Raw genomic sequence first — 25,187 nt, 5'->3', positions numbered from 1 at the left:
ACCTGCCAAAAGGCCGGGAGGATCATATGGCAGATAGCACTTCAAAAGGCCCAGTGGCCATTGCCACCTTTAAAGGAAACATTTACATTCATTTGTCTGTTTCCTGAAAGATAGCTACAACGTGAGGGGTTTTTGTGGGGTCCGAAATGTTATATGGAAAGGAACACTTGTTTGAACTCGGTTCTGGAATTCTATTAACAAGTAGTGTTGCAATAGTTAGCAGATATTATTCTCACAACAGTCCCAGCAACACAGAAGGCTGCTCAAATGTCGCAAGTAAGAGTCTTATGAGAAGGTGGCACTTACCTCCATAATAAAGTCCTGTGGCAGTGCACATTCGCCACTGTCCTTGATACATTCCTGCAGTACTAGGGCTGCACATCTGTACGCTGACATCTGCAATCTCCTGGGGCTCCAATGATCGGACCATCACCATGTTCACATGGCCAAACTGGTCTCCGCCGACATACTTAAGACAAACACCTGGAGGCCATGCTTCTGTCCCTGAGATTCAGTGAAGATTACATTAAAGCATTTGTCAATGAAGAAGCTACTTAAATGACTCAACATGGTCATTAACAGATAGCACATTTATCATTAAAATGTGTGCCGTCCTATCAAGCAAGCGTAAACATCTGTAAACACTTAGTAAAAGGAAGTTGTATTGCACATATTCATTGCTAAGTGTAATGACTGACTTGGATGCATACTTATATCAAAGCAACTCTTTGTTGTGTGTGTGCACATAATTCCTATCATGAACTGATACACATATCCATGAACACGACATGTCACCAACAAAACAGATGAAAGTTCCTTCTGTGCAGCCATTCAAAGGCATGTTTCTGTTATGCACAATAACTACTGGTACATACATGTTAATATATGGTAGGGAGATGAATTACATATTCATGAATTCAGAAAAAGCTGCTTTGTTGTGAAATACATGTGTCTAAATTCACCCTTACTTTCAAGAGCAGACAGAAAATTCTGCTCAAATTCTAACATGAATTGTCACACAAACCCCAAGGCTCTCTGAAGAATTTAAATCAGCATTCCAACAGCTATAATTTAAGAGCATGCAAGTCTATGTGGTGTATGACTGTTTCCATTAACCATTGAACGAAGCTTTTGTTGTTGTTCTCAAAGACTCAGTTTTAAGATTAGTAGTCCAACATTAAAAAAACTGATTCCAAATAGTAAGCACTAGGGCTCAAACATCAATTTCTGACACTGCACAAAGTGATTTGGAAAACCAGGAAAATACCCTGAACTTAATTTTGTGATTAGCATGAACAATAACATGTTTTGAAAGCATGGCTTGAAATGAATTCCCAAAAACTAGTTTGGGGGCAATTTTGGTTGGCACTAATGCTCACTCTGGTTAGCACTAACAATAATCTGACATTTCAGATACTGTAGCAAAGTATGATTGGAGGACACCAGACAAGGAAATACTGGGAACATAACAAGTGGGAAGGAAGGGAACCTGTAGCATATTCACATGAATTGAACTTACATACAGAGACATACAGCTCTAAAATAATGTATTAATTCTGAGTTTTAACTTTAAGGCTATGTTGTCTCGTTTTCCTTTTACCATTGTTTACCATTCCTTTTACCATTGTTTTCTGCAACTTGTAACAGATTGCTCAAGACTCAAATTTAAAGGACAACAACTAAAGAAAGGAATGTAGCAATAAAGTAGCAATTACAAGCTGAAAAAGTGGCATTTATCCCACTCAGTGTTAGAAACTAAGATACATAATCCAATTGCTAAATGGCACCTTAAACCTGGGTTATGGTTGCCACAAGGGAATGTCTAGGTGCCATTTTCTCCCCAGTGATGCTTGCTGTTGTTCATTTCATTTCTATACTGCATTGTATTTTAAAGAACAAATCTCAGTGCGGTTAATAACACATTAAAACATCAAATAAAACAATGCAGAATCAAACAAATTCAAGCTTCAACTAAAATATTTCTGATTCTTCTCTAGGTGACATTTTGCTTTCCCCAGTTGCCAACCTGGCATCCAGAGACCTCCACGTGGTCACAACTGGACCTGCACCAGACCAAAATGAGCCTGGCACCTGGCTAATTTTGAACGCTGCACCTGACCCATCACAGTGGAACTGAAAACAAATGCTTCAGCTTATCTTGAGAATGACTTTGAAAAAGTTAAGGAAGAGATCCTAACAACTAATAGAATAATGGCATGGGCAGACTATTTAAATTCCTGCCATTTTACCACACTGATGGTACAAAATAGACTGGATAGACTTAAAGAATACAGAGAAACAACTAGATGACTGAAAGCCCAAGTTCTTAATTCCACTAGTTTACTGAATAAAAAATATATTTTCAAAATTTATTGATGTGCTCTGAGTTTAACTCCATTAAGGATAATTCCCAGCTCTAAGTAATTATGGAACAAAACAGTACAATGCATCAACAATGTGCGTTAAGATTAGATCCTAGAAAAGACACACAGTAGCTCTTGATTCATCTGAAGGCAGCTCTGTTTAGGGAAGTTTTTAATGTCTGAAGTTTTATTGTTTTTAGTGCTCTTCTGAGTGGCTGGGGAAACCCAGCCAGATGGGCAGGGTATAAATAAAAAAAATTATTATTATTATTATCATCATTATCATTAGTATTAAAATATATTCGAGTAACATGTGTATACAATGTGATTCATGAGCTACAATGTATAAGGATATCATTTGATGCTACTTTAATCAGTAAGTAGCATGGTATAGTTTAAATTATGTCTGTATACTAATATACAGTGGTGCTTCAGGTTACAGATGCTTCAGGTTACAGACTCTGCTAACCCAGAAAAAGTACCTCGGGTTAAGAACTTTGCTTCAGGATGAGAACAGAAATCGTGCGGCGACGGCGCAGCGGGAGGCCCCATTAGCTAAAGTGGTACCTCAGGTTAAGAATGGACCTCCAGAACGAATTAAGTTCTTAACCCGAGGTACCACTGTATTCTCAGAGCAACAAAGTAACAAAAAAATTCACCATTTAAAAATCTATTTTGATTTTCTTTAACATCAGAGGAAATTTTAATGTGCAAATAGCTTTAAATTGGATGTTAATGGAAGGATGTGGGTAAAGAAGATAGAAAGCAATTCTGTATTGGCATACTGATCTCCAGGAGGGTAACAAAAAAAAAGTAAAAGCACTGTAGAAAAGCATAGATATTTCCCCCATCTACTGTTTCTTTAGAGGAGAATGTTATTATACAAACCAGACACATAACTAGTATTTTATGGGGGGAAAGAAAAAACTTGTCAGAATTTTTTTTGATATTATGAATTTCTGTTCATCAACTGGATAAAGTATCCAACAGTTTGCTATTTAAGGCAACAAAAATCTTCAAGTAAACTCTTGAATGAATTCATTCATAACCAGAAATAACTCATTTAAATCAAGGATTATTCAAGTGCCATTAAGATTCATTGCTTCGCCTGGCAAGAAGACATAATCTTGAACCATTTCAGTCCTTTGACATCCTGAATTAATTCATACATTGAAACAAATGCAAAACAATGATATCTTCTGCAGAGACCTAAGCATCAAAACTGAATAAACTGGGTTGCCACTAAGCAAGATTAACAAGTGGGAAGACATTTGGAAAAAGAACAAATATTTCAGAAAAGGGGTAATGTTTAGTCCACACAGAAATCAGAAATTACCCTCCTTAAGGCCTCATCTCCGTATACAGTGCCCAAAAATAGACATCAACTGATTTAAGATATGAGTTTATTATTTTGTTTCCCCTATCCAAATCCCCGATCCCAATGTCAAAGGGGGAAACATTTCAACACTCATCTTTTCTGGTAAATCAGACACTAACACGCATAAAACACTTCATGAGAATCTGATTTGGGTTGGGTTGTTTTGGGTTTTTTTTAAATTATCAGATGAGTTGCTAAAAAAAGAGCCATTAATGTCTTTGTCCATTTATTCTGAATGTTATTTTTGGAACATTTTGTTGCTCTGTGAATCTGTGAAATACCTGAATAGTTTGAGATTTTTTTCCTACTATGCCAAATCTAATCCCCATAACAGACACCATAAAGATAAAACTGCATTTTATGTGAAAATATAATGACAAGACTTTTTCTATTGGAATTATTTTGAACAAAAGTTGTGTGTATAATCAAAGCACTGATACATAGGTCAACAATACAGATTATATCCTGTCATTGCAATATGTGTTCGCAGAACTATTTCCTTGTATCAGATCTCATTTCCCTCTCATAATTATATCCCAGTAGATTAGTGCCAAGGGTTGTTCATCTCACCTCATTTCATCCCTTCTCAAAATTTCATCATAGTATTATTATTTAAACTCTTGAAATAAGGCTATTTCACAATGGCTATTGCAGAGGAAATATTTTAAGAGTCCCCTTGCCATTGCTTTCAGTGTTTACCTCCCCCACCATAAATTGCTTTCCAAACAGACAAGGGAAATAAAATCAAGCATATCCCACACTTCTTTTTATTCTTCCTTTCTAATCCTTAAAAAATGGTTATTGAACCAAACAAGATAGCCTATGCCTTTGCCCAACAGTTTCACCAATCTGTTTCTAATTGCAGCTAAAGAAAGTGTCAACTATATCAACTTCCAGGGTTCATCTGAACTCTAGAACAGCAGCCCAAATCTGTTGTGCTGTTGACTTGGACATTTAATAAAATATTTACATCACTTAAAATTTTACAAGTAATTCACACTGAAGTACGAATGTGTCAGGAAGCTTAACACTCTGAAGTGCTAAAATTCTGCAGAAGTTTTATTACTTTCCGGCTCTGGATACATAGCATTTAAGACATGCAACAAAAATAGCACATTTCCAGCATTTGGTACATAAAAATAAAGACCTGGGAAAACCCATTGTTCAGCCACATATGTTAGAACTACCAGACTTGGATTGTCAATGACTGTATTTAACAGTCAATCCTCTCACACATTTGGCTGAATGTCTGAATAGGGCTCCGGGGAACAGGAATCCATAAATTTGGCTGGCCTCGTTAGCCAACAAAAAATTGTGGTCACCACTACCCTGTATTTCTGATTCAGTAAAACAGTGGGGCTTCAAGCATCTCCAAAGGAACAGCATAAGATTAAAGACAGTCCCCACTCAATCTATCGCAGAGCTCCACTGCACCACGTTTGCTAAAGTACTTGGAAAAACTCTGTAATGCAGCACAATGGCAAAGATGATCTCCTGCACTCCAAGCTTGAGGGCAGAGGATCATTATGTTTGCTAGAGGAAAAGGATACTTGCCATGGCAAGCTGACTTGCAGATACTGGTATTCACATGCAAATCAAAGAAACATTTTCAACTCCTACAGAACAATTCTTACCTTATTACTGTCTGCTATGAAAAATATTGTTAAGGAAAAAACAACAAAACATTCTTGCATACTTGCTTTTAAAAAATTCTCCTGACTAACCTTAAAGAAAACAGTAATATTATATTATATTATATTATATTATATTATATTATATTATATTATATTATATTATATTATATTATATTATATTATATTATGGAGGGGAATCATCAACCAGTAGCAAGACAGAAGCCAAGAAGAGTTGTTTTACCTGTGTTTTGTATCCTCCATGTTTTTGTAAACTGAGTGTCAGGAGGGATGGATTCTCCTTCTCCTATGGTCACATCTTCAACAAATGACATGGAGGGCACATTGATGTTTGGACTCTCAAAATCATAGTAGGCTCCAATGGCTGCTTGTAAGTTCCTGGAAAGAGAATAAAAGGTTTGTTTAACCATACTGCAATAGGGATAACCCCTTAATGAAATAACAATATATCCCATTTAAAACATGAGAGCATTACTTTCTCAGATTTGTAACTAAAGCCCTTCTCAAAGATAGCGTTCTAGCACAAACCATACATTTGGAGGAAGAATGGGATTGTGCCTATAGGTCCCATCCCCAATGTCCACCATGGAGATGGGGTATCTGCAAAAAGCTGCATATGTATAAGCACCCCGTTGCAGATGTGCAAACGTCATGTCCATCATCAGAATGTCAAAGGTAGGGCCAGCCAACATAATACTACTGTTACTTCTCTGCACATATAGCACAAATGTGAAAAGCTCCTGTGAAAGGGACTTGTGAGTCTTGTGGGTACTAAGTGAGCAGTGCGCTGGCACAAAATGGATAAAGAGACGTTAATGAATGTTTTGGACAAAGACATTTGAGTCTTTAAAAGTTTAAACACAAACTGAAGGGAGAAGTAATTTACTAAGTGATAGCTTTGTTAGTTTGTTGCAGCAAAATAAGACTATGAGACTTTAAAGGGAAGTTTTTAATATGTAATGCTGTATTGTTTTTAACACTGATTGGGAGCCGCCCAGAGTGGCTGGGGAAACTCAGCCAGATGGGCGGGGTATAAATAATAAATTATTATTATTATTATTATTATTATTAAAGTAACACATTTATTATGGTGTAAACTTTTGTGGGCTTAAGTCCATAAGATACATGAAATGTATTCAATAGATACACAAAGTATAATGCTCAGTTGGCAGATACTGTATATTTGGAGCTAACTGACAAAGGAATGCAAAAAGTACAGTGTGATATTTGTACTTTTTGTATTTCATTGCCATTCAACTTCAACATTTTTTCCTTTCCAGTCATCTGTATATATATACCTGCCAACTGGGGATTATACTTCATGTATCTGATGAAGTGGACTTCAGGCCAGAAAAGTTTATCCCATAATAAATTTAGAAATCTAAGATAAAACTGGGGTTTTTTGGAGACAGGGTTTCACAATTTACATTTACACTCTGACAAAAAGCAAAAAGCTTCTCATCAAATAATTGCTGTCAGCAAAAATTATGCTAAAAAATCAGTAGACATTACATACTTATCATAACTTGTGGAATAAACTAAGATATAGTATATTGAAGAAAAAACTGAATACAAATCATATTAGAATTGGCTTGTTTGTGACATTAGAATCAGCAATGTTTAAGTACCAAACTGAAAACTGTAACAAACCATAGAAACTCATTTACAGATAGTACCTAACACCAAGACTAGCGCTAATATGCCCAAGGAAATTCACCAAAATGCTGGAGAGGATGCACATCCACAGGCACATACCTCCACATGTGTTGGGAATGTCCAAAAATCCAACTATTCTGGACAACAATCATACAAGAAATATGCAAAATAACTAAGCAATTATTAGAAGTCACCCCAGAACTGGCCCTACTAAACATCTGCCAAGATAATAATGCCTAGTCACATCATAAAGAGCTCATAACCCACCTACTCTCAGCAGCCAGAAACATCATTGCCAGACACTGGAGAGATCTGTCAGGTGTAAGCATGGATCAATGGTATCAAACAGTATGGGAAACAGCCTTATTTAAAAAACTAACCAATAAACTGAAACTGACACGGCAACAAATAGAAAAAGATGCCTTCACACCGGTATGGTTCCCCTATATCACATACACAGCCCAACACAACAACGCCAAGAATCTGCCAGCAGCATACGAATCAATATGGCTAACCTGATACAAAAACACCCACCACCCCACTCACACATAAAAGCGAAGTTCACCACAGCCAATCACAAACAAACAGCCACTAGGCCAAACCCAACCTCTCTCACCACCAAAGGAACACAAGTGAATAGTAAAGAGAACCTGCACAGATGACGCTGACACAAAACCCCACACATACATTGAGCAGAACAGAAGCATTGCCACCTGACCCCAACCCCACTCACCATGCCCCCCTCTTTCCCCCTTTTCTTCCAAATGTAACACTAATGTTTAAACAAATGAAACTGATATGTAGAAAATGTAACATACTTTTGTAAACCAATAAATCTTTAATATAAAATGTTTAAACAAAACAAAACAGAAAACTGTAACAAACCATACACTTAATCAAATCCAGCAGCAGCAATTATGCAGAAACCCAGTTTGCCACACCTCTGCAAGTGTAAGCATGTATACAGACATTATACCATGCTGTTACATGGAACAGTCAGCATGTGTGATCTCCAATCTCCTCATTCAGCTGCCAAACAAATAACATGAAAGCTGGTTTCTTGACCAAGCTGAAGAGGGACAGCTGGATGGGGATTTAAGGGCACACACAGACCTCCCTTTCCTGTATCAGCCTAGCATGCTGAATGACCACTTGGAGACGAATACACAGTGCTCTGCTATACCTTATGGACATTATTCCATATGGGCACTGTACACAGGGTGGACTGAACTGAACACATTGAATTCTTTGTTTGCTGAACAGAAGTTTAAAGAATGGATAAAAGGCAGAAGGACCACGCCAGTACTACCCTGATATTTTCAGATAATACGATTTCCTAGAATGCAGACTGTTATGTGAAGGAAGCACACAAGGAGGAGGAGAAGGTGGTGGCTCTATTGTCGTTACTATTGGCAGCTATGCGAAAACAAAAGGATGCGGGTGGCGCTGTGGGTTAAACCACAGAGCCTAGGGCTTGCAGATCAGAAGGTCAGCGGTTCGAATCCCCGCAACGGGGTGAGCTCTCGTTGCTTGGTCCCTGCTCCTGCCAACCTAGCAGTTCGAAAGCACAAAGTGCAACTAGATAAATAGGTACCGCTCCAGCAGGAAGGTAAACAGTGTTTCCATGCGCTGCTCTGCTTCGCCAGAAACAGCTTAGTCATGCTGGCCATATGACCCGGAAGCTGTACGCCAACTCCCTTGGCCAGTAAAGCGAGATGAGCACCGCAACCCCAGAGTCGTCCACGACTGGACCTAATGGTCAGTGGTCCCTTTACCTTTACCTTTATGTGAAAACAGGGGCTAGTGAGCAATGGATTTCTATGCATGCTTTATAAACATGATAGGCATGGGTTGCAGAAATTTCCCACTGGACAAATATCCTAAAAGCTCATACACACAGTTCCATTCAGCTCACAGAGAGCGTGTATATTGTACACAATCAATAATGTTGTCATACATTATTGGGAAAAAATATTTCCAAGCTGTAAGTTACAACATCATATTTCAGGTGCTTGGGCAATCAGAGATCTAGGCTTTGACTAATCCTGCACTACAACTTTTGTAAACCAGGAAGACAGAGCTATATTTAAAACTGCCAGCTCAGTCAAATGGTATGGGATAGGTGCATGTCACATTAACCACTAAGTGGAAACAAATGCTTTATGTCACCAGCTGCTAGCTGCTTCTATACAAAATGAGCTTTATGTAACTCATAATGGGAATATGTCAAGAAACTCCTGTTCAAATCAGTCAGTAAATATGCTAATTTGTTTCACTGAAATATCTTCCCTTCTGTTCTGACCAGAGATGGAACTCACTAGAGGTGAAAAAGAAGAAAGTAATTCATGTTGCACAGTGCCCCCCACCAGCCAACCCCCCACCACCTTCCTGCAGCCTATTAAAAATGCAGATGCTTTCAGATGCCCCATGCTGTACATGTAAAGTGCATAAATGCTAACAAAATTATTCCATGTTGATATAGGGATGACAGCCACACAATACATATTGCGGAACATTTCTCAAAATATTTCTCTCAACAACAAAAAAACAGAAAACCCCACAGCTGGCAATGTTTTTATTTTCCATCTTGTAAATATGCTTCAAAGGGGAAAGGGCTATTTGTGCATCAGGGCTCATTGCCAATTCTCCTCCCCTCCATGTGTCATATTTCATCACCCAGCTTTGCCACTTGGAATGGTTTCAATGTCTGTTCCAGTTAAAATCTAACTGAAGGCAATGCAAACTGAAAAGCAGACTTGCTATCTCATTCTCTTAATGTATTTTAAGCATATTTGTCTATACATTGCTATATCATAAACAAAATGAGTGCACTAATTAGTTTCAGTCTTTCACTTTTTCAATAAGAAGAGGTTGATGAAGTCTAGAGTTAATTTTTTAAAATGGAAATATTAGAAAAGAGCAAGGGTGGGGGAGAAACACCAGCAGAGTCAGGATGACAAAGCAAATGTCTGACTGAAGTTCAACTGAACAAGTGCTCATTGCCACAGAGCTATTCTAGGATACGCCCACAGAGTCTGTACAGAAACCTGAGAGAGAAGACAATAAAATCATATGATTAAAGAACCAGTAACAATTCAAACAGCATTTTTTCTTAGTTCATTTGATTTTAAGCAGAGACAATCAGTGTAAACATCCACTTTAGAACTGCACCCTATTTCAGGAAACTGACTAGATGACCCTCGGGGTCCCTTCCAACTCTACAATTCTCTGTTTCTATTATTCTATTAGATACACTTTCAAACCTTTTCAATGAAACCCTTGGGAATGGCAAGATAATCTTTCACCTCCCACCAGCAGTAGCAGTACAAAAGGTATGTTCACAGTCAAGCATGAACTTTGAAGAGCAAAATTTCCACAGGGCTGCCTATCAGAGTTTGTAGCAGAAATGAAACTGATATACTATAAAATAAGCTTTTGTGCTTCAGGGCTATTTAAAGCATCTGGGAATTCTGTCACCTAACCCCTGCCTGCCCGCACACCCTCCCAAGTTTATTTGTATCATGTAAGAAATCTTACTGAAAACATCTCTTTACAAATTCTACGTACACATATTCATTTCAAATAACCCATTTATTGTGCATCCTAGTCTTGTCCAAGGGACCAGAAACAGTCCTTTGATTAGTATGTTTAGTTGCCTCAGGCTTCTCCTTACCTGCCCTCTTCAGCCTAGGTTAGTTACTCTAGCGTCTTTTCTTATAATTTAGTTAGATTACAGAAGTTAGGTTTATTTGTACAACACTAACTATGATTCACAACATGGTCTCTAGAAAAGTCTCTGTTGATACTCCTTTTAAATGAAGCTAGTTAGCTCTTCAGAAGAGTGTCAGAGAGAGGCATTATACAAAATAATTGAAAATACTAAACTGGAAAAAAACCTCAGAAGCCCTATTAAATACCCCATAGCCAGCCACCAACACTGCTCACCTTCTTTCTGTCTGGGGACAAAACATATTCTGTTTGCAGTTATCCCCCTTGCTCCGCCTCAACTAAAAAAAGCAGGATACAGCTACCTGTGATATATCAGTGTTTCCAAGCTTGAAAAGGCTGGGTGGTGGGTGGGAGGAAACAGATACTACCACTGTAGTATTGCATAAAATGCAATGCCATCATTGCAACAGATGCCTCCTGGATGCAGGGGAGCATGCACGCAGAGAACACTGGATGCACTCTCTCGCTGATCATCTGCCACTTTTCTCTGGACGCCAAATCTGGATTGTGGGCAAAAAAATATGCTAGTGCTTACAACATATCAATGTTTTTGACTCCTGCCTGTTAGGAATCTAGGAAAAATATTTAGAAATAAAATGTATTTGAATTTTGCTGTTTGAATATCTGCACAGAAAATGCTTGCAACAGATATGGGTGCATTTTTCATGTATAAGCACTGTAGTATGATGTATCTAGTTTGCCAAGAATCCTAGTTTTTATTCCAGAAGTAAGTAATTAATTTTATTTACGGCCATAGGCCCATACAGGTAAAAACGACACATAAATAACAACTTGTGCACGTGGGAAAAACAGCCACTGAAGCACCACTATAACAATAAAATACTATAGAATAGAATGGCATACTATGCCTTAGTTAGCTTGTAGTGCTCCTTGGCGTCGCTTTTGGGTAAGGACAGCGACCAGGAACCTTGCCACTTTCAGGGTCGTATGAGTATCCTTATCCTGCAAGAATTGGGCAAGGTGGAATTTTGGTGGGGTGCCCTCTAGTTTCTGTATGATTGATCCCAACAAATTTGCCCGTGGCACATTAAACAGGGGGCAAGTGAACATAATGTGCTGGAGCGACTCCGGTGTCTCCTTATCACATTCGCACATGGCGGGGGCTTGGCCCTTTGAGAATCTATGTCTCAGGACATTGGAGGGAAAAACGTTGAACCTCGCTTTAGTGAAGGCCAGTCTATGGGCAACAGTCGAAAGGGAGGAGAGGTATGATGGAACGCAGTAAGTTAATGTGATACCAATGTAATGTGATACCAAAATATTTAGAAATAAAATGTATTTGAATTTTGCTGTTTGAATATCTGCACAGAAAATGCTTGCAACAGATATGGGTGCATTTTTCATGTATAAGCACTGTAGCATGATGTATCTAGTTTGCCAAGAATCCTAGTTTTTATTCCAGAAGAGATCAATTTCTAGTTCTCACATTAGCAGAGAAAAAACTGAAAATGGTGCAAGGTCAGGACCTGAGTCAACCTGTATAGCACTTCAAAGCACCAAGACTACACTTTAGCTTCACTGCTGCTCAAATTCTGAAATCCTGCAAAAATCTCTTCAACTATTTTAACAAATAACTGCTTCAGTGTATCACCCACCTTGAAATTTACAGACCCAACCAGGTTCATAATGTCTAGATCTGGGATAGGGAACCTGTGCCTCTCCACATGCTGGACTGGAGATATTAAGTGGAGTGGGAGGTGTCAATTCCACGCTACCAGCACCAAACATTTTTAAGGAAATATTTTTGTGGGGTTACAATTTTAATCTGGAACCGACTGTGATCCCACCCGCAACTCTTCTCTCTCCGCGTTGACATATCTAGAGGAATCTGACTTAGCTTTGCCCCCCCCTTCCCTCTTCTAGAATGATCTGATAAAAGTTTGGCACTTTTAAAAAACACATACACTGTCTCTCTTCCCCTTTCACCTGGCAGGTTTGGCTGATGACAACATCCCCCAATGTGGGTGCAAGCGGAGAATTTGCATCTTTGAATGAGGATGCTGGTTTTTTGTCCAGGAAAGAGAAAACAACCAGCTTCATGTTTACAGTATCTGTGGTGGTTTTCCCCCACCACTACCTCAGTTAAAGACAGGATACTTACCCCCTAGCAAAGGAGCAAGTCAGAAGGACAAACAGGCAGAATAAACGTTTTGTACAACATTCCAGCCACCCACCCAAAAGCCATGTTTTTCCATGCTACCTCCCTTATTCTCCTCTATCCAAGCAAGCAAGAGACTAGCTGCTATTGTTGTTGCTTATATTTCAAATTATGTTTATTTTATGTGAAAAAGCAATAAAATACTTGAATGGCAAAAATGCCCCTATTTTTTAAAGGACATTCTAGCCAGGCAAAGCACTTATGGTGGGTCCAGAGCAGATCCTATAGTGAAAGTGAAATGAAAGGATCAACAGCAGCAAGCCTAGACATTAGGTTCACTGGCTTGGATCCAGACTAAGTTAGTTGCACTTATGCCCCACTGAATCAACAGGACTCAAGTCACCACTAACTTGTCACAGTGATTTCAGTGAGAAATAGGTTTAGCTAGTAGCCTGGATCTAATCAATACCATATATGTCAAACAATCAATGTGTTGTATTCAATAGCTGTTCAGGGCCAGCAGAAGTGCTTCATATTTTTACCAATCCCTCTTACCCAGTACCCCCCAAAAGTATATTTATTTACTTTATGTTCTGCCTTTCTTACCACAGGAGCACAGGGCTGCAAGTAGTAAGTGATAAACCAATACAAACATATTTAAAACAATCTCAGTACAGATGCAGACTGGGAAAGATCTCTGTTTAAAAGGCTTGATGAAAGAGGAAGGTCTTTAGTAGGTGCAAAAAAATAAAATACAGACAGCACATTCAAGGGGAGAATTCCAAAGGATAGGTACCACCACATGAACAGCACAATTACTACATTATATGGAACAGATGGTATCTGCAGGAAGCCCTGACTTTCAAAGTACAGTGATTTATTGGATATATAGCAAGTGATATGCTCTTTCAGGTATCATGATCCCTAGCTGTACAGGACTTTACAAACCAGCCTGATAAACATAGCCTGGTAGCTAACTGGCAGCCAGTCTGATTCTTTCAACAGAGAGGCAACATGTTGGCGATATGCTGCCCCAACAAGCAGTTGAGCAGTCACATTTTGCATCAGCTGTATCTTGCAGACCAACCTCAGGGGAAGCCCTACATAGAGCACAGTGCAGTAATCTAGCCTGGGAGTTACCAGCACATTGATGACAGCGGTCAGGCTATCCTGGTCCAGAAATAGACACAGTTGTCGTATCAGCTGTAGCTCTTAGAAGACACTCCAATAGTGACAGATGGATCCAGAAGCACACCCAGACCATGAATCTGATCTTTCAGGAGGAGTACGACCCTGTCCAAAGCAGGCAACTGACCAATTATCCAGATTCAGGAACCACGCACCCGCAGTGCTTCCATCTTGCCAAATTCAGTTTATTGTCCCTCATCCAGAACACTACTGAGTCTAGGCGCCAGTTCAGGACTTAAACAAAATCTGAGAATTGCAGAGTTGGAAGGGATCCTGAGGGGCATCTAGTTCAATCCCCTGCAATGCAGGAATCTCAACTAGATCAAAGAATCAGAGTTGTAGAGTTGGAAGGGACACCATCTCCTGTGGGAGCAAGTTCCACAGTTATGCACTGTGTGAAAAAAAATACTATCTTTATCTTAATTTTCCAACATGCAGGCTCATTGGATGTCCATGAGTTCCCCTGATTCAGATGTTACAGAGAAATAGAGCTGGGTATCAGTGTAATAATGACACCTCACTCCAAATCTCCAATGGCTTCATATAAATATTAAACAGCCTTGGAGACAAGATAGTATCCTATGCCACCTTATAGCACCATTGCCAGGTGACTGAAAGACAATCATCCAACACTATTCTTTTAATCCAACCCTGCCTCCAATACTTACCACACTAAGTGGGCTCAGAAGGTTGCCATGCTTAATAACATCTAAAACCACTGAGAAATCAAACAAGAATAACAGGGTCATATTCCTTGCCCTTCTCAAGATAAAGGTCATCCATCACGGTGAGCAAGAGTGATTCAGTCCCATAACCAGGTCTGAATCCAGACTGAAATGTGAAATGTGTCAGGATAAACTGTTTCATCCCAGAGTCATGCCCCAACTCTATCACAGTCTTTAAAAAGCAGGTGTTTGCTCAGAATATACACTTTTTCAAAACCACTGCAGTCCAGTATCTTTAAATTACAGTAAACTTTACTGCAGGGAGGTTGTTCAACTTCAAAACAAAAGAGCCCACTCATGTGTGTATGTATACAATTCATTTAAAGAAATGCAAATTTTACTGGCTACTGAGAATGAGCTAAAAATAAAACAATCACCACCCAAGGAAAAAGAGAGGTGAAACCTACAATTAGGCCAGTTTAAAACCAGACAGATGGCAACTCTACACCATTAAAGAACTAGAACATGTTCAAACAAGTTGAAGCATAATGTTAAAGGAGTTAGACAATGTTAAATGCTAAATTGGCTCAAGACAGCTCACTAATCGCAGTATCTAAACTTAAGGTGCTAGATATGTTTTCAAAGTCAGCAGGCTTTCTAGATTACCTATCACCTGGTGGAGAAGAGAAGAATGGAATGCATGCTCAGCATTTTAAGCATATCATTTAATAAACAGCAGAACTTCTCATAGATGAACTGGCAGTAAAATATCTTCACTATACACCCAAATATCGAATATTCAGACTGAGTAACCTTTAAAAAAACCAACAACAACCAGGCTCTTTGTAAAGTACTATCTAATATCAAATAATAACATTTTTGTTACAAGGCAATGGAATACTGTTCCTATGGACATATTAGTGACCACAAGTTATTATTATTATTTATTAAATTTCAATACCACCCTTCATCCGAGAATCACAGGGTAGTTTACAGTAAAGGGGGGGGGGGCGGTTATCCTACAAAGTGCAATGTCATATATTTTCAGACCAAGTGAAATTATGTAACTCAAAGGACAAAACACTATAGTACTTTTTAAAAATATTTTTAATCTAAACACAATCCTATCATACTGTTCAGAGTCTATAAACATTACAGGGCTGCAATTAAGGTCTTTTGCAGGTAGATCGTCAGCAGGACATTCTGGTGCAGCTAAGAGGAATGGAAGTGAAGTCAGAACAAGAGAAGATCTCTTTCACTGTTACTTTCAGTGGTTTCTCAAAAGAAGCCTACCCCATGATTCCATGCCACATCAGATCTGCTCTCCTGGGTAATATAGCCACAGTGGTGCAATAAGATTTGCAGCAGATTGAACATTATTCAATAGCCAAAGTTCAGGGTCATGTGGAAGGAATCTATACTACAGCTCTTTCCCCTTCCATCATTATTTCAAGTGTATGGAGGAATGATAGTGGTGAGGCAAGAAGCCATGGCAAGCAGCTCTCATGTAAACTTGGCTTCTTCTTCTTCCTTTTTTTTTTTTTTTTTTTTGGTAGTACTGAGCAATGGTGAAAGGTGCCATTCTTTAGCAGCTCCCAAGCTACTAAAAACACAGGAAGAGGACCGCAGTTATACAGGTACATCAACTCAACTATACTGGCACTACTAGAAGGCCAAAAGTAAGGGGGAGAACAAAGACTTAGAAAGAGAAGGTTAGATGAGTGTCAATTTAATGTTTACCTGCAGAGTGTCTATCCTTCTTGCATCAATGTTACAATCATCAGCAGCAGAAAATAGCATATACAGTGGTGCCTCGCAAGACGAAATTAATCCGTTCCGAGGCTCTTCGTATAGCGGTTTTTTCGTCTTGCGAAGCAAGCCCATTGACAGCTTAGCAGCTTTTAGCGATCAGCTGTTAAGCGGCTTATCAGCGGATCAGCTGATAAGCGGCTTAGGAAAAGGGGGGAAAGGGGGGGAACCCGCAGGAACTCGCAAGACATTTCGTCTTGCGAAGCAAGCCCATAGGGAAATTCGTTTTGCGAAGCGCCTCCAAAACGGAAAACCCTTTCGTCTAGCGGGTTTTCCGTCTTGCGAGGCGTTTGTCTTGCGGGGCACCATTGTACTGATGTATCCCACTGACTAACCAGGCTAGAGAATAAGATTGTGACTAGCTCCATGCATGGCCATATTTACCTAGTAACCCATCATAACACTAGATACATATGATACAGCAAGACAAGTCAGTTCATGCATCAAATAGTATTCCTGGGGAAAATTCAGCTACAAACCTATGGAACTCTTCAGTACATAAATAAGATTGAAAAAGATGGGAAATTGCTTTTGAAGCTCAAAAGAGGCCATTTGGGTAAACTACACACATTCTCAAGATTAACAGACTCAAACAGAAAAGGATGAATGGCAGCTGCACAAAGCCTATTTTTTCAGCCTCCTCACAGGAGTCTTACTACAGGCCTTTGAACACAAGACATCTACCAGGAATTCTACTCCACAAGTTTTAACAGGGATGCAAGGACAGAATACTCCACAGATAATGTAGGGACCCAAAATGGGGCGGGGGGAGCAAATTAGAAGGAGCAGAGCAGAATATACCCTTCAACCCTTGCAAGACTACCCCTTCCTCTCCTTTACCTGGACAGAGATGGGAATCTGGACACAGATACTGAACTAGTGAGAGCAGCACCTAACTCAGCAGTGAGAAACTTTTCAGCCCCAGGATCACAATCCCTTTGGGGAGCCTTCAGTGGGCCACAAGGAATGACAGAGCCAGAGGCCAAAGTGTTATGCAGCAACAGTTATGACTCTTACTGCTGTCTGGTAGGCTACATTCCAGCCATACAAAAGTCAGAGGTTTCTATACACACACATACATACGATAACACATATACAAATATATACATAAACACACACACTCCCAGCCAGGAAAACAAGAGACATTATTGTTCACGAACACATTCCAGGCAGGCAAAAAAACCTGAGGAGAGTATGGAACAGTGCTGGAGAGGGGCATAGCCTGAGTAGGGGGAATAATCTAAGATGGGCCTCAACTGTCAGACAGAGAGGACTGGAAGGCCACATTTGCCCCCACCCCATCCCCTATCCAAGGTTTTCCACTTCTGACCTAATCTTTTCCTCAACCAACAGACAGGCGGCAGATATGGGCAGTCAAAAACATGTTGGTTTTTTATTTGATACTATTACAACACACACCAACATTGTTCAACAGAAGTCCTACATAATTCAGCTGCATATCTGGTTTTATAAGTAGTTCTGGGTGTAGGCAGTCCCCCACCTCACCCTTCCAAATGTGATCAGAGAAAACACATTTCATTCAATTAGATTTCCTCTCCCTCCCCTTCACAGCTCTCCATTCATCCTCAAGATCTGCTCACAAAGGTTGGGGAACCCTCTGCTCATACAACATTAGAATCTGAGACTTCCGGGTTGGCGCCTCCGGCAATGGCTGAGCTCCTCCGATCGGGAGGAACTTACTCCGTGAAAAACAGGGTCTGACCGCCACGGCGAAGGTGGAGACCCATTGAAATCACAAGCGGGAGAAGCTTGTGAACCTGGGATTTGGCTGGCACCTTTTGCGCCTCCCCTACTCGCGGGGAAACCCTGTTTTGGGGATCTGGAGCGACGTGGGGTGAGTGGCGCGGTGCTTTGAATCGACTGCTTCTTTCATGGAGTGAAGCCACATTGCTGTTGCTGGAGAGCGCTGACTTTTTCCTGTGGACAATTGGATTTTAAACAACTACCCATGAGTAGAACGGAAAATTGGATCTTTAAGTACCCTAATTTGGCGCCAAAGCGGGAAGGTCATAAACAGGAAGTCCGCCTTCTGCTTTTGTAAATAGACTGAAGCAAAGACGTTACAAGCTAAAGTCTTTGAAAGCTTTTGACAAAGGATTAAATCTCCATCGGTTAAAAATACAAAAACCCCCTTGGAAGCAGGTGAAGAGGGGGAAAATTTTGAACTTAGTAAGCCTACAGGAGTGAGGGGAAAATCAAATTACCACAGCTCTGAACCTGGGAACGGGCTGCCAGATGACGCTTGGGGAAAGTTTATTGACAGAACGGATTTGACAGCTAGCTAAAATAAGAGTAAGATACTGTTTCCATTGTCCTCTTCTGCATTTAAAATGGAGGAAAAAGTAACCGAAAATCGAAACTATGTTTATTGCTTGAGTTGTGCTTGAAAGAACTGATACAAGTGGAGACTGTTTCCATCTAGAGGGAGCCTTTGAAATTGTTATAGGAGTGTAACTGGGAGGTCTCCAGCTGCAAGATAAGGATTCTGAGAACCAGAGATTGATCTTGGACCATTCAAAATGTTGATAGGAGAAGTTATTGTGACTGCATTATGTAAGATAAACTATTTGCTGGAAGAGCTTCATAAAAAGACGGATGACATGACTTTTAAAATTGATAATTTGGAACAGAAAGTGACTAATTTGAGACAAAAAGCGAGCACCAACACAGAAATAATTCAGGACCTGGCACAGGAACCTACTTTGGCAGAACAAATGGTGGAGGAAAAGGAGAAAGTCATTGTTTTTGAACCTAAAATAACACAAGCGGGATCCTTAGTTTTACAGAAGCAATTTGAGGACTATAAATTGAGGCCTTGTATGATTGAATCTAGAAAAAGCCAGATTTTGAGGATTGGATCCCAGCTTGGACTGAAGAAGGAAAGTTGGAAAGATCTCTCTATCCAGGGATTAATTGACTTTTGGGACATGGACTTGGATTTGGAGGAGATTGAAGTTTTGGGGGCCTTTGGATTTGGAGGAATCTTGAAATATGTCCTGAAACACTGTATAGACCCTAGCTTCAACTATGGAAATTTGGCTGAACTGTCCAGAAGGAATAAAAGTAATGTTAGGATGGAGTTCTCTCGAGATTTGCTCTCTAGCATTAAAGAATATGAAGATCTGCAGAAGGGACCTGGAAAAGAGTTAAGAGCCTCGGACATAAGATCTCCAGGTTGATGGACTATATGGAATTGACGGAAAGGACTGGCAGAATCCGAAACCAGGGAGAGGAGTTGATGGAAGAAGATTGGAAAATTTAAAGTTTATATATAGAAATATCGCAAAATTAATGATAGAAAAATGGTGGATTGATATTTTATGGATTTAGCAGAAATGTTATAAGGAGTTAAGCATATATAAGTATTTTAGTTTTAATGTTAAAATAAGGTTTAAAAAATATGTTATTTATAATATGATAGAGACTAGAGAAAGATGGAAAGGATCTGCTGAAATAACTAGTAGAAGTGGAATAAAAAAGGGAGGTGAGAGGAGGTCGAGGAAACAAGGGAATGAAAGAAAGAGTATCAAAAAGGGGGGATGTATTTTTTATTTTTTTAAAAATAGTTTTTGTTTTGTTTTATTTAGGGTTAGGGTTAGGGAGTGGGTTTTATTTAGTTTAGTTTAATGGGTTTAGTTTAATGGGTTTAGGTTGTGTTTTGTATTGTTTACATATTGTATTGTATTGTATTGTATTGTCTTTTTTTCACTTTTGTTTTTTCTCTTCTGTCTTTTTCCCTTTTAAAAGTAATAAATATTATTATTTTTAAAAAAACAACATTAGAATCTGCTCTGACTTAATACTAGATAACTATGAGAACTATGCCCAAGTCTGGCCACTTCACTTATTACTAGAGGAAGCGTTCAACATCTCCCCAAACAGCCGCTCTTGATAGTGCATTCAGCAATTGTTGGCATGAAAATACTACAGTGGTACCTCTGGATGCGAACGGGATCCGTTCCGGAGCCCCGTTTGCATCCTGAAGCGAATGTAACATGCGACTGTGTGGGTCGCGTTTCGCCGCTTCCGTGCATGCGCGTTACGTCATTTTGAGCGTCTGCGTATGCGCGAGCGGTGAAACCCCGAAGTAACACGTACCGTCACTTCCGGGTCACTGCAGAGCGCAACCCGAAAATGCTTAACCTGAAGCGTATTCATCCTGAGGTATGACTGTACTTACCTACTAGTAAACAGACAAAATATGGGAACATGGCCGGGGGGGTGGGGGGGGGGACTGAAAGTTGTAGCAAGCTGGATAATGTAACAATAAGGGTCAGTCTGGACAGAAGAACATGTCCTAAACCAGGGGTTAGCAAGGTTTATCTTGCCTGGGCCGGATTGGTCCCGCGGAGATCCCTCCGTGGGCCCGCGCCCATGATTTTCAGCCTCTGTGCATGTACAGACGCGATTTCCCGTGGCGTGCTGTGCTGGTTTAGCACAGCGTGTGAGAGAGAAACTCAGTTCGGGGGCAGCTCATGGGCCAGTCAAACGACCTCTGCAGGCCACTTCCAGCCCATGGGCCTTAGGTTGCTGACCCCTGTCCTAAACCATAATTTAGCATTATGTGCACAAGCTACAACAAATGTCAGTCTTGCATACTTTCCTGCATACTCTCCTATGTTGTGTTTAAACTCTGGGAACTCTAGTTAGTTTAGATTATGGTTAGTTCCAACAGGTCAAACCATGGCTGATGATCCTAAATTGTTCACAAATCATTGCATAAATATTAAACTAGACAAAGTTCAGACATAACATGGAACTTTGGTTATTTTAAAATTTAAAAAGAAGCATTTGATAGTATGGCTTTACATGCCCTAAGTAGAAGACTGGTTAATTTATCATACTATCTGTGACACAAATTAGATGCAGATCTCCAGTATCTCAAAGAGAGGATCTTTATGAATATTTATACCAGGGATCTTTTAACTGTAAACCAATTTTTTTAGCACCCCTGCACTCTACAGCTGGGCCACACCCTTTTCCAAGGGTCACAACATCAGACAGCAAGTGTGGGCTCCCGAAAAATGTTGCTGCACACCAAAATAAAACCGTTCACAGTTAACCTTGATGTAAAGGTAGAGAGTGCCATCATAGGTTTCTTCTTCTTGACTTACTTGCTTTCTGTAGGAATCATTTTTCCCCCACAATGAAGCATGCAATTATGCAAGTCCCTACCTACATTTTGAAATTGTATATTCCAGACACTAGCTTCTCTCATCTACAGAGACCAGGTTCTAGTCTAGGCATAACCATACCTACCTCTTATTTTTCTTGGGATAAAATGAGACACTTATGCACACCAAGCTGAGATCCTTGGAAAAAGTGTAAAATACATACCTGACAAATAAAATAAAGAAATGATACACCAGACAGAAAACCAGTTACTGATGTCTTATTTATCAGTCCAATCCTAATCATGTTTACTTCATTAATTTCAACTGGATTTCCATGTATGGTTGAAATGTGGCAAGAATATATTTTTCATGTTCCCTTGTTCAGCTGTTTGAGCTTCAATTTGCTATCAAGGTGTTGGATACCCCATGCTCAAAGTAACTTTATAGGTGTACACACATTTTTGCATTTATTTCCAATTATAATATTTTTAATAGAGTGGCATTTTTGTAAAGCAAAATTGGTGGGTGAAGGGATTTAGGAAAGTTATGCATGTAGTAGAATGATAGCAGGAAAAAGTATGAGAAAGACACAGGAAGAGCTAGCCACTGAAAACATGCTCCAACACCACACCTCTCCACCACATTCTCACACGCTGCAGGCATGGCTTTTTAGAACCTTTAGTTTACAAACCTGAGAATTCGACACTCTTTAGGAAGTAGTAATTAAAGTTGTGATTGGTATGATTCCAGCCTTTTCAACTGTGGCCCATACAGATGTGATTGGCCCAACCCATGGTCTACAATTGCCCATAAATTATTTGACCTCCAATGTTTACAGTGTGATCCTACTGATAGAGAACTGGGATTGGATCTAGAAATCCAAGCCTTGCTTCTGTCATGGACTCACTGCACAGCCCCTGAGCTTGAAATCCCCAACAGAAAAAAATAATAATGACATGACTAGCCAACCTCACAGGGTAGCTGTGAAGTAAAACACTCAAAAAGAGAACAAATCAATATCTGATTGTACATAAATCAATGACAGCTGACCACAGATTTCAGACACTGTCAACTTTTAATTATAAGCCTGGCAGATGAAACTAGTAAACAATCCCAAGAGAAGATGTTTTCCCAAACTCTGAACCTGTAAGAGCTAATAATCCACATTCCCACTATGCAATCCAGCCACTGAGATTATATAAACTGTATGCCTGCTAAGAAGAAAACATCTGGCCTGTGAACTTGCACTCTGGCTTTCACTCTAACGAATAGACACCCTTTTTGTATTGCTGAATATATAGAGACACAATTAGAAACGAAACCATAACATGACGGAACCTGTCACGAAGCACGAGGCCTTTAAGGAGAACAAGACGACCCACGGATTTGGACCCAAGATGACGCCTACTCCTGTCGAAAGAGGGCCTCATCCAAATGCCTTTACAGATGGGAGGGGGGGTGGGTAGAAGCGACTACTGCTCCTTTATATTTTGGCGGCACTTGTATGACATGCTCCGCGAGTGAAGACGCGTCACACTGAGGTTGTTTACATTGGACGGAGCTGGTCCACCATAGCAAGAGAGGAGAGACGCGACGCTGCTCCCCCGCCGCCAGCGCGTTCGGGATCCAGCCTTCGCCCGGACTTCCTTGGCGGGGCAACTTCCCCAGGACCGGGAGAGCGAGCTGGGCCTGGCGAAGTCAGCCCCGCCAGGGCCTCCTCCGCTCAGCCCTCCCGAGAAGACGCCCGGCCAACCCACGCGCCCCCCCCCAGCCGCGGCCCACCTTGCCCACCCGCCTCCCCTGCTTCCCCTCAGGGCTTGTACCAGTTCGTCATGTCCAGGAAGAAGGCGCAGCCGGCGGGGCTGAGCTGGAAGCCGAGAAGCCGCTGGAACTCGCCAATGAGCACGTCCTTGTCGGTGGTTCCCAGGCAGCTGAACTTCTGCATCAACTCGGCGTCCAGGTCCACTTCCATCCCCTCCATGGCGACGGGAGCCCCTCTGCCCGCGCCAGCCCGGCCCCTTCCACTAGGCCCCGGGCTGCCCGTGAGCCGCCACTACCGCCTCCTCAGAGCTGCATGGGGGGGAGGGGGGAGCGAGCGAGAAAAGCAAGCGGGCGAGTAGCACGCAGGGCACGCCGACGTTGCCAGCGTCACCGCGCGCCGTGACCTCACAGACGTGATGACATCATAGCAGAGGGGACCAAAACACAAACAGCCCAATGCAGTAGAGGGGAGGGGGCGGTTTCTGGGTGCAAATAAGCTGCGCTTAAGGTAGATTGAGCGCGTTTGGGTTATTATTCTTTTTAATTTGGGCAGCGAGGCTTGTATAACCCGATCCTACGCGTATTTACTCGGAAGTAAGTGCCATTGAGCCCAGCGGGGCTCCTTGCTTCCAAATAAGTGTGCATCAGATTGTATCCTTCTTTGCAGAAAACGACATTTCTGTTCGTTTTGTTCGGCTGCTGCCCTTTTCTTTCTCTTGTCGTAATACGGAGGGGATTTAACCCTCTATACTGTTAACTACGTTGTGTACCCTAAAATACTCTTAATAAACACCGGGTGTTTCGGGTGTTGTTTTTTAAATGAGATTTCTGACACTGGTATCCAGCTTGGGCATTGAAAGCTAAAATAAAATTTAAAAGTGACGAGAAAATAAAAACAAGTGAAAGCTGATCGCGCTGCTTTTAAGAAACACGTGCAATTGCTAGCCATGTATATTCGTAAATAAGTCCCGCTGAGTTCAGTAAGCCTTCACACATCCAATACCGTGTAACACAGAAGTACATGTCTACACAGAAGTAAGCCACACTAAATTCAATGGGGTTTACTCCTTGGTAAGTGTGTGTAGGCTCATAGCCTAAGGCTACAATCCTAACCATGTCTACTCAAAATTCACACTGAATTCAATGGAGCTTGCTTGCCCCTAGGTAAGACTGCAATCCTAAACCCACTCCAATAGGATTTACTTCTGAGTAGATCTGGTTAGGATTACAGTCTAAATATGCCTAAAACTGCAGCCCTGGTTGTTTAAAGTAGGCAAGCCAGAACGTTCTCACCACAGTTTATGTAAATTTGCTAATCTGGTTTTGCCAGAAGGGCCGGTTTTTACAGATCTGATAGAGACAAAGCATTTTCAGTTTCAAAAAGAAACACTGATGCAAATACAGTTCACTGCATTTCACAACATAGTTGTAGGTATTTTCAAAGGCAAAAACCCAACAACATAAAAACAAAAGAGGTATACAGCTATGAAAACATTAAATATACACAGCATATCTGTGCATTTCATTGTGCTGGGTAACTGCGGAAGTTCTCAATTTAAATACAAGTAATCATTTGACAAAATCTTTGTCATGCAATTATAGAAAATTAATTCACCTGACTCATATATCTAAATTGTTATATAGCCAATGATAAAAATAAGTTTAATGGCCACTAATAAATGGTAATTCATTTAACTAATTCTTTAGATCTAAAAAGTAGGTGTATTATTTT

General features: G+C 40.5%; 1 protein-coding gene across 2 annotated transcripts in view; it reads right to left on the bottom strand.

The window, feature by feature from the left end:
* The window catches only part of ILRUN (inflammation and lipid regulator with UBA-like and NBR1-like domains), a 35,367-nt gene extending 11,544 nt beyond the window's left edge, over positions 1-23,823 (bottom strand). The window contains exons 1-3 of one of the 2 annotated variants that reach the window (XM_079980929.1): positions 23,518-23,823; positions 5,617-5,771; positions 307-504 (exon numbers count right to left, since the gene is read on the bottom strand). In XM_079980929.1, coding sequence (XP_079837055.1) covers positions 307-504; positions 5,617-5,771; positions 23,518-23,675 — 511 coding nt within the window. In that variant the 5' untranslated portion in view covers positions 23,676-23,823. The remainder of the gene's footprint in view (positions 1-306; positions 505-5,616; positions 5,772-23,517) is intronic. The other variant, XM_079980930.1, reaches the window with a different exon arrangement.
* Between the last annotated feature and the right edge of the window lie 1,364 nt (positions 23,824-25,187).

This window comes from Podarcis cretensis, assembly GCF_951804945.1.
Source record: "Podarcis cretensis genome assembly, chromosome: 6".
Classification (NCBI taxonomy): domain Eukaryota; kingdom Metazoa; phylum Chordata; class Lepidosauria; order Squamata; family Lacertidae; genus Podarcis; species Podarcis cretensis.
The sequence above is the reverse complement of the archived record's forward strand: the minus strand, read 5'-3'. Positions and strand labels throughout refer to the sequence as shown.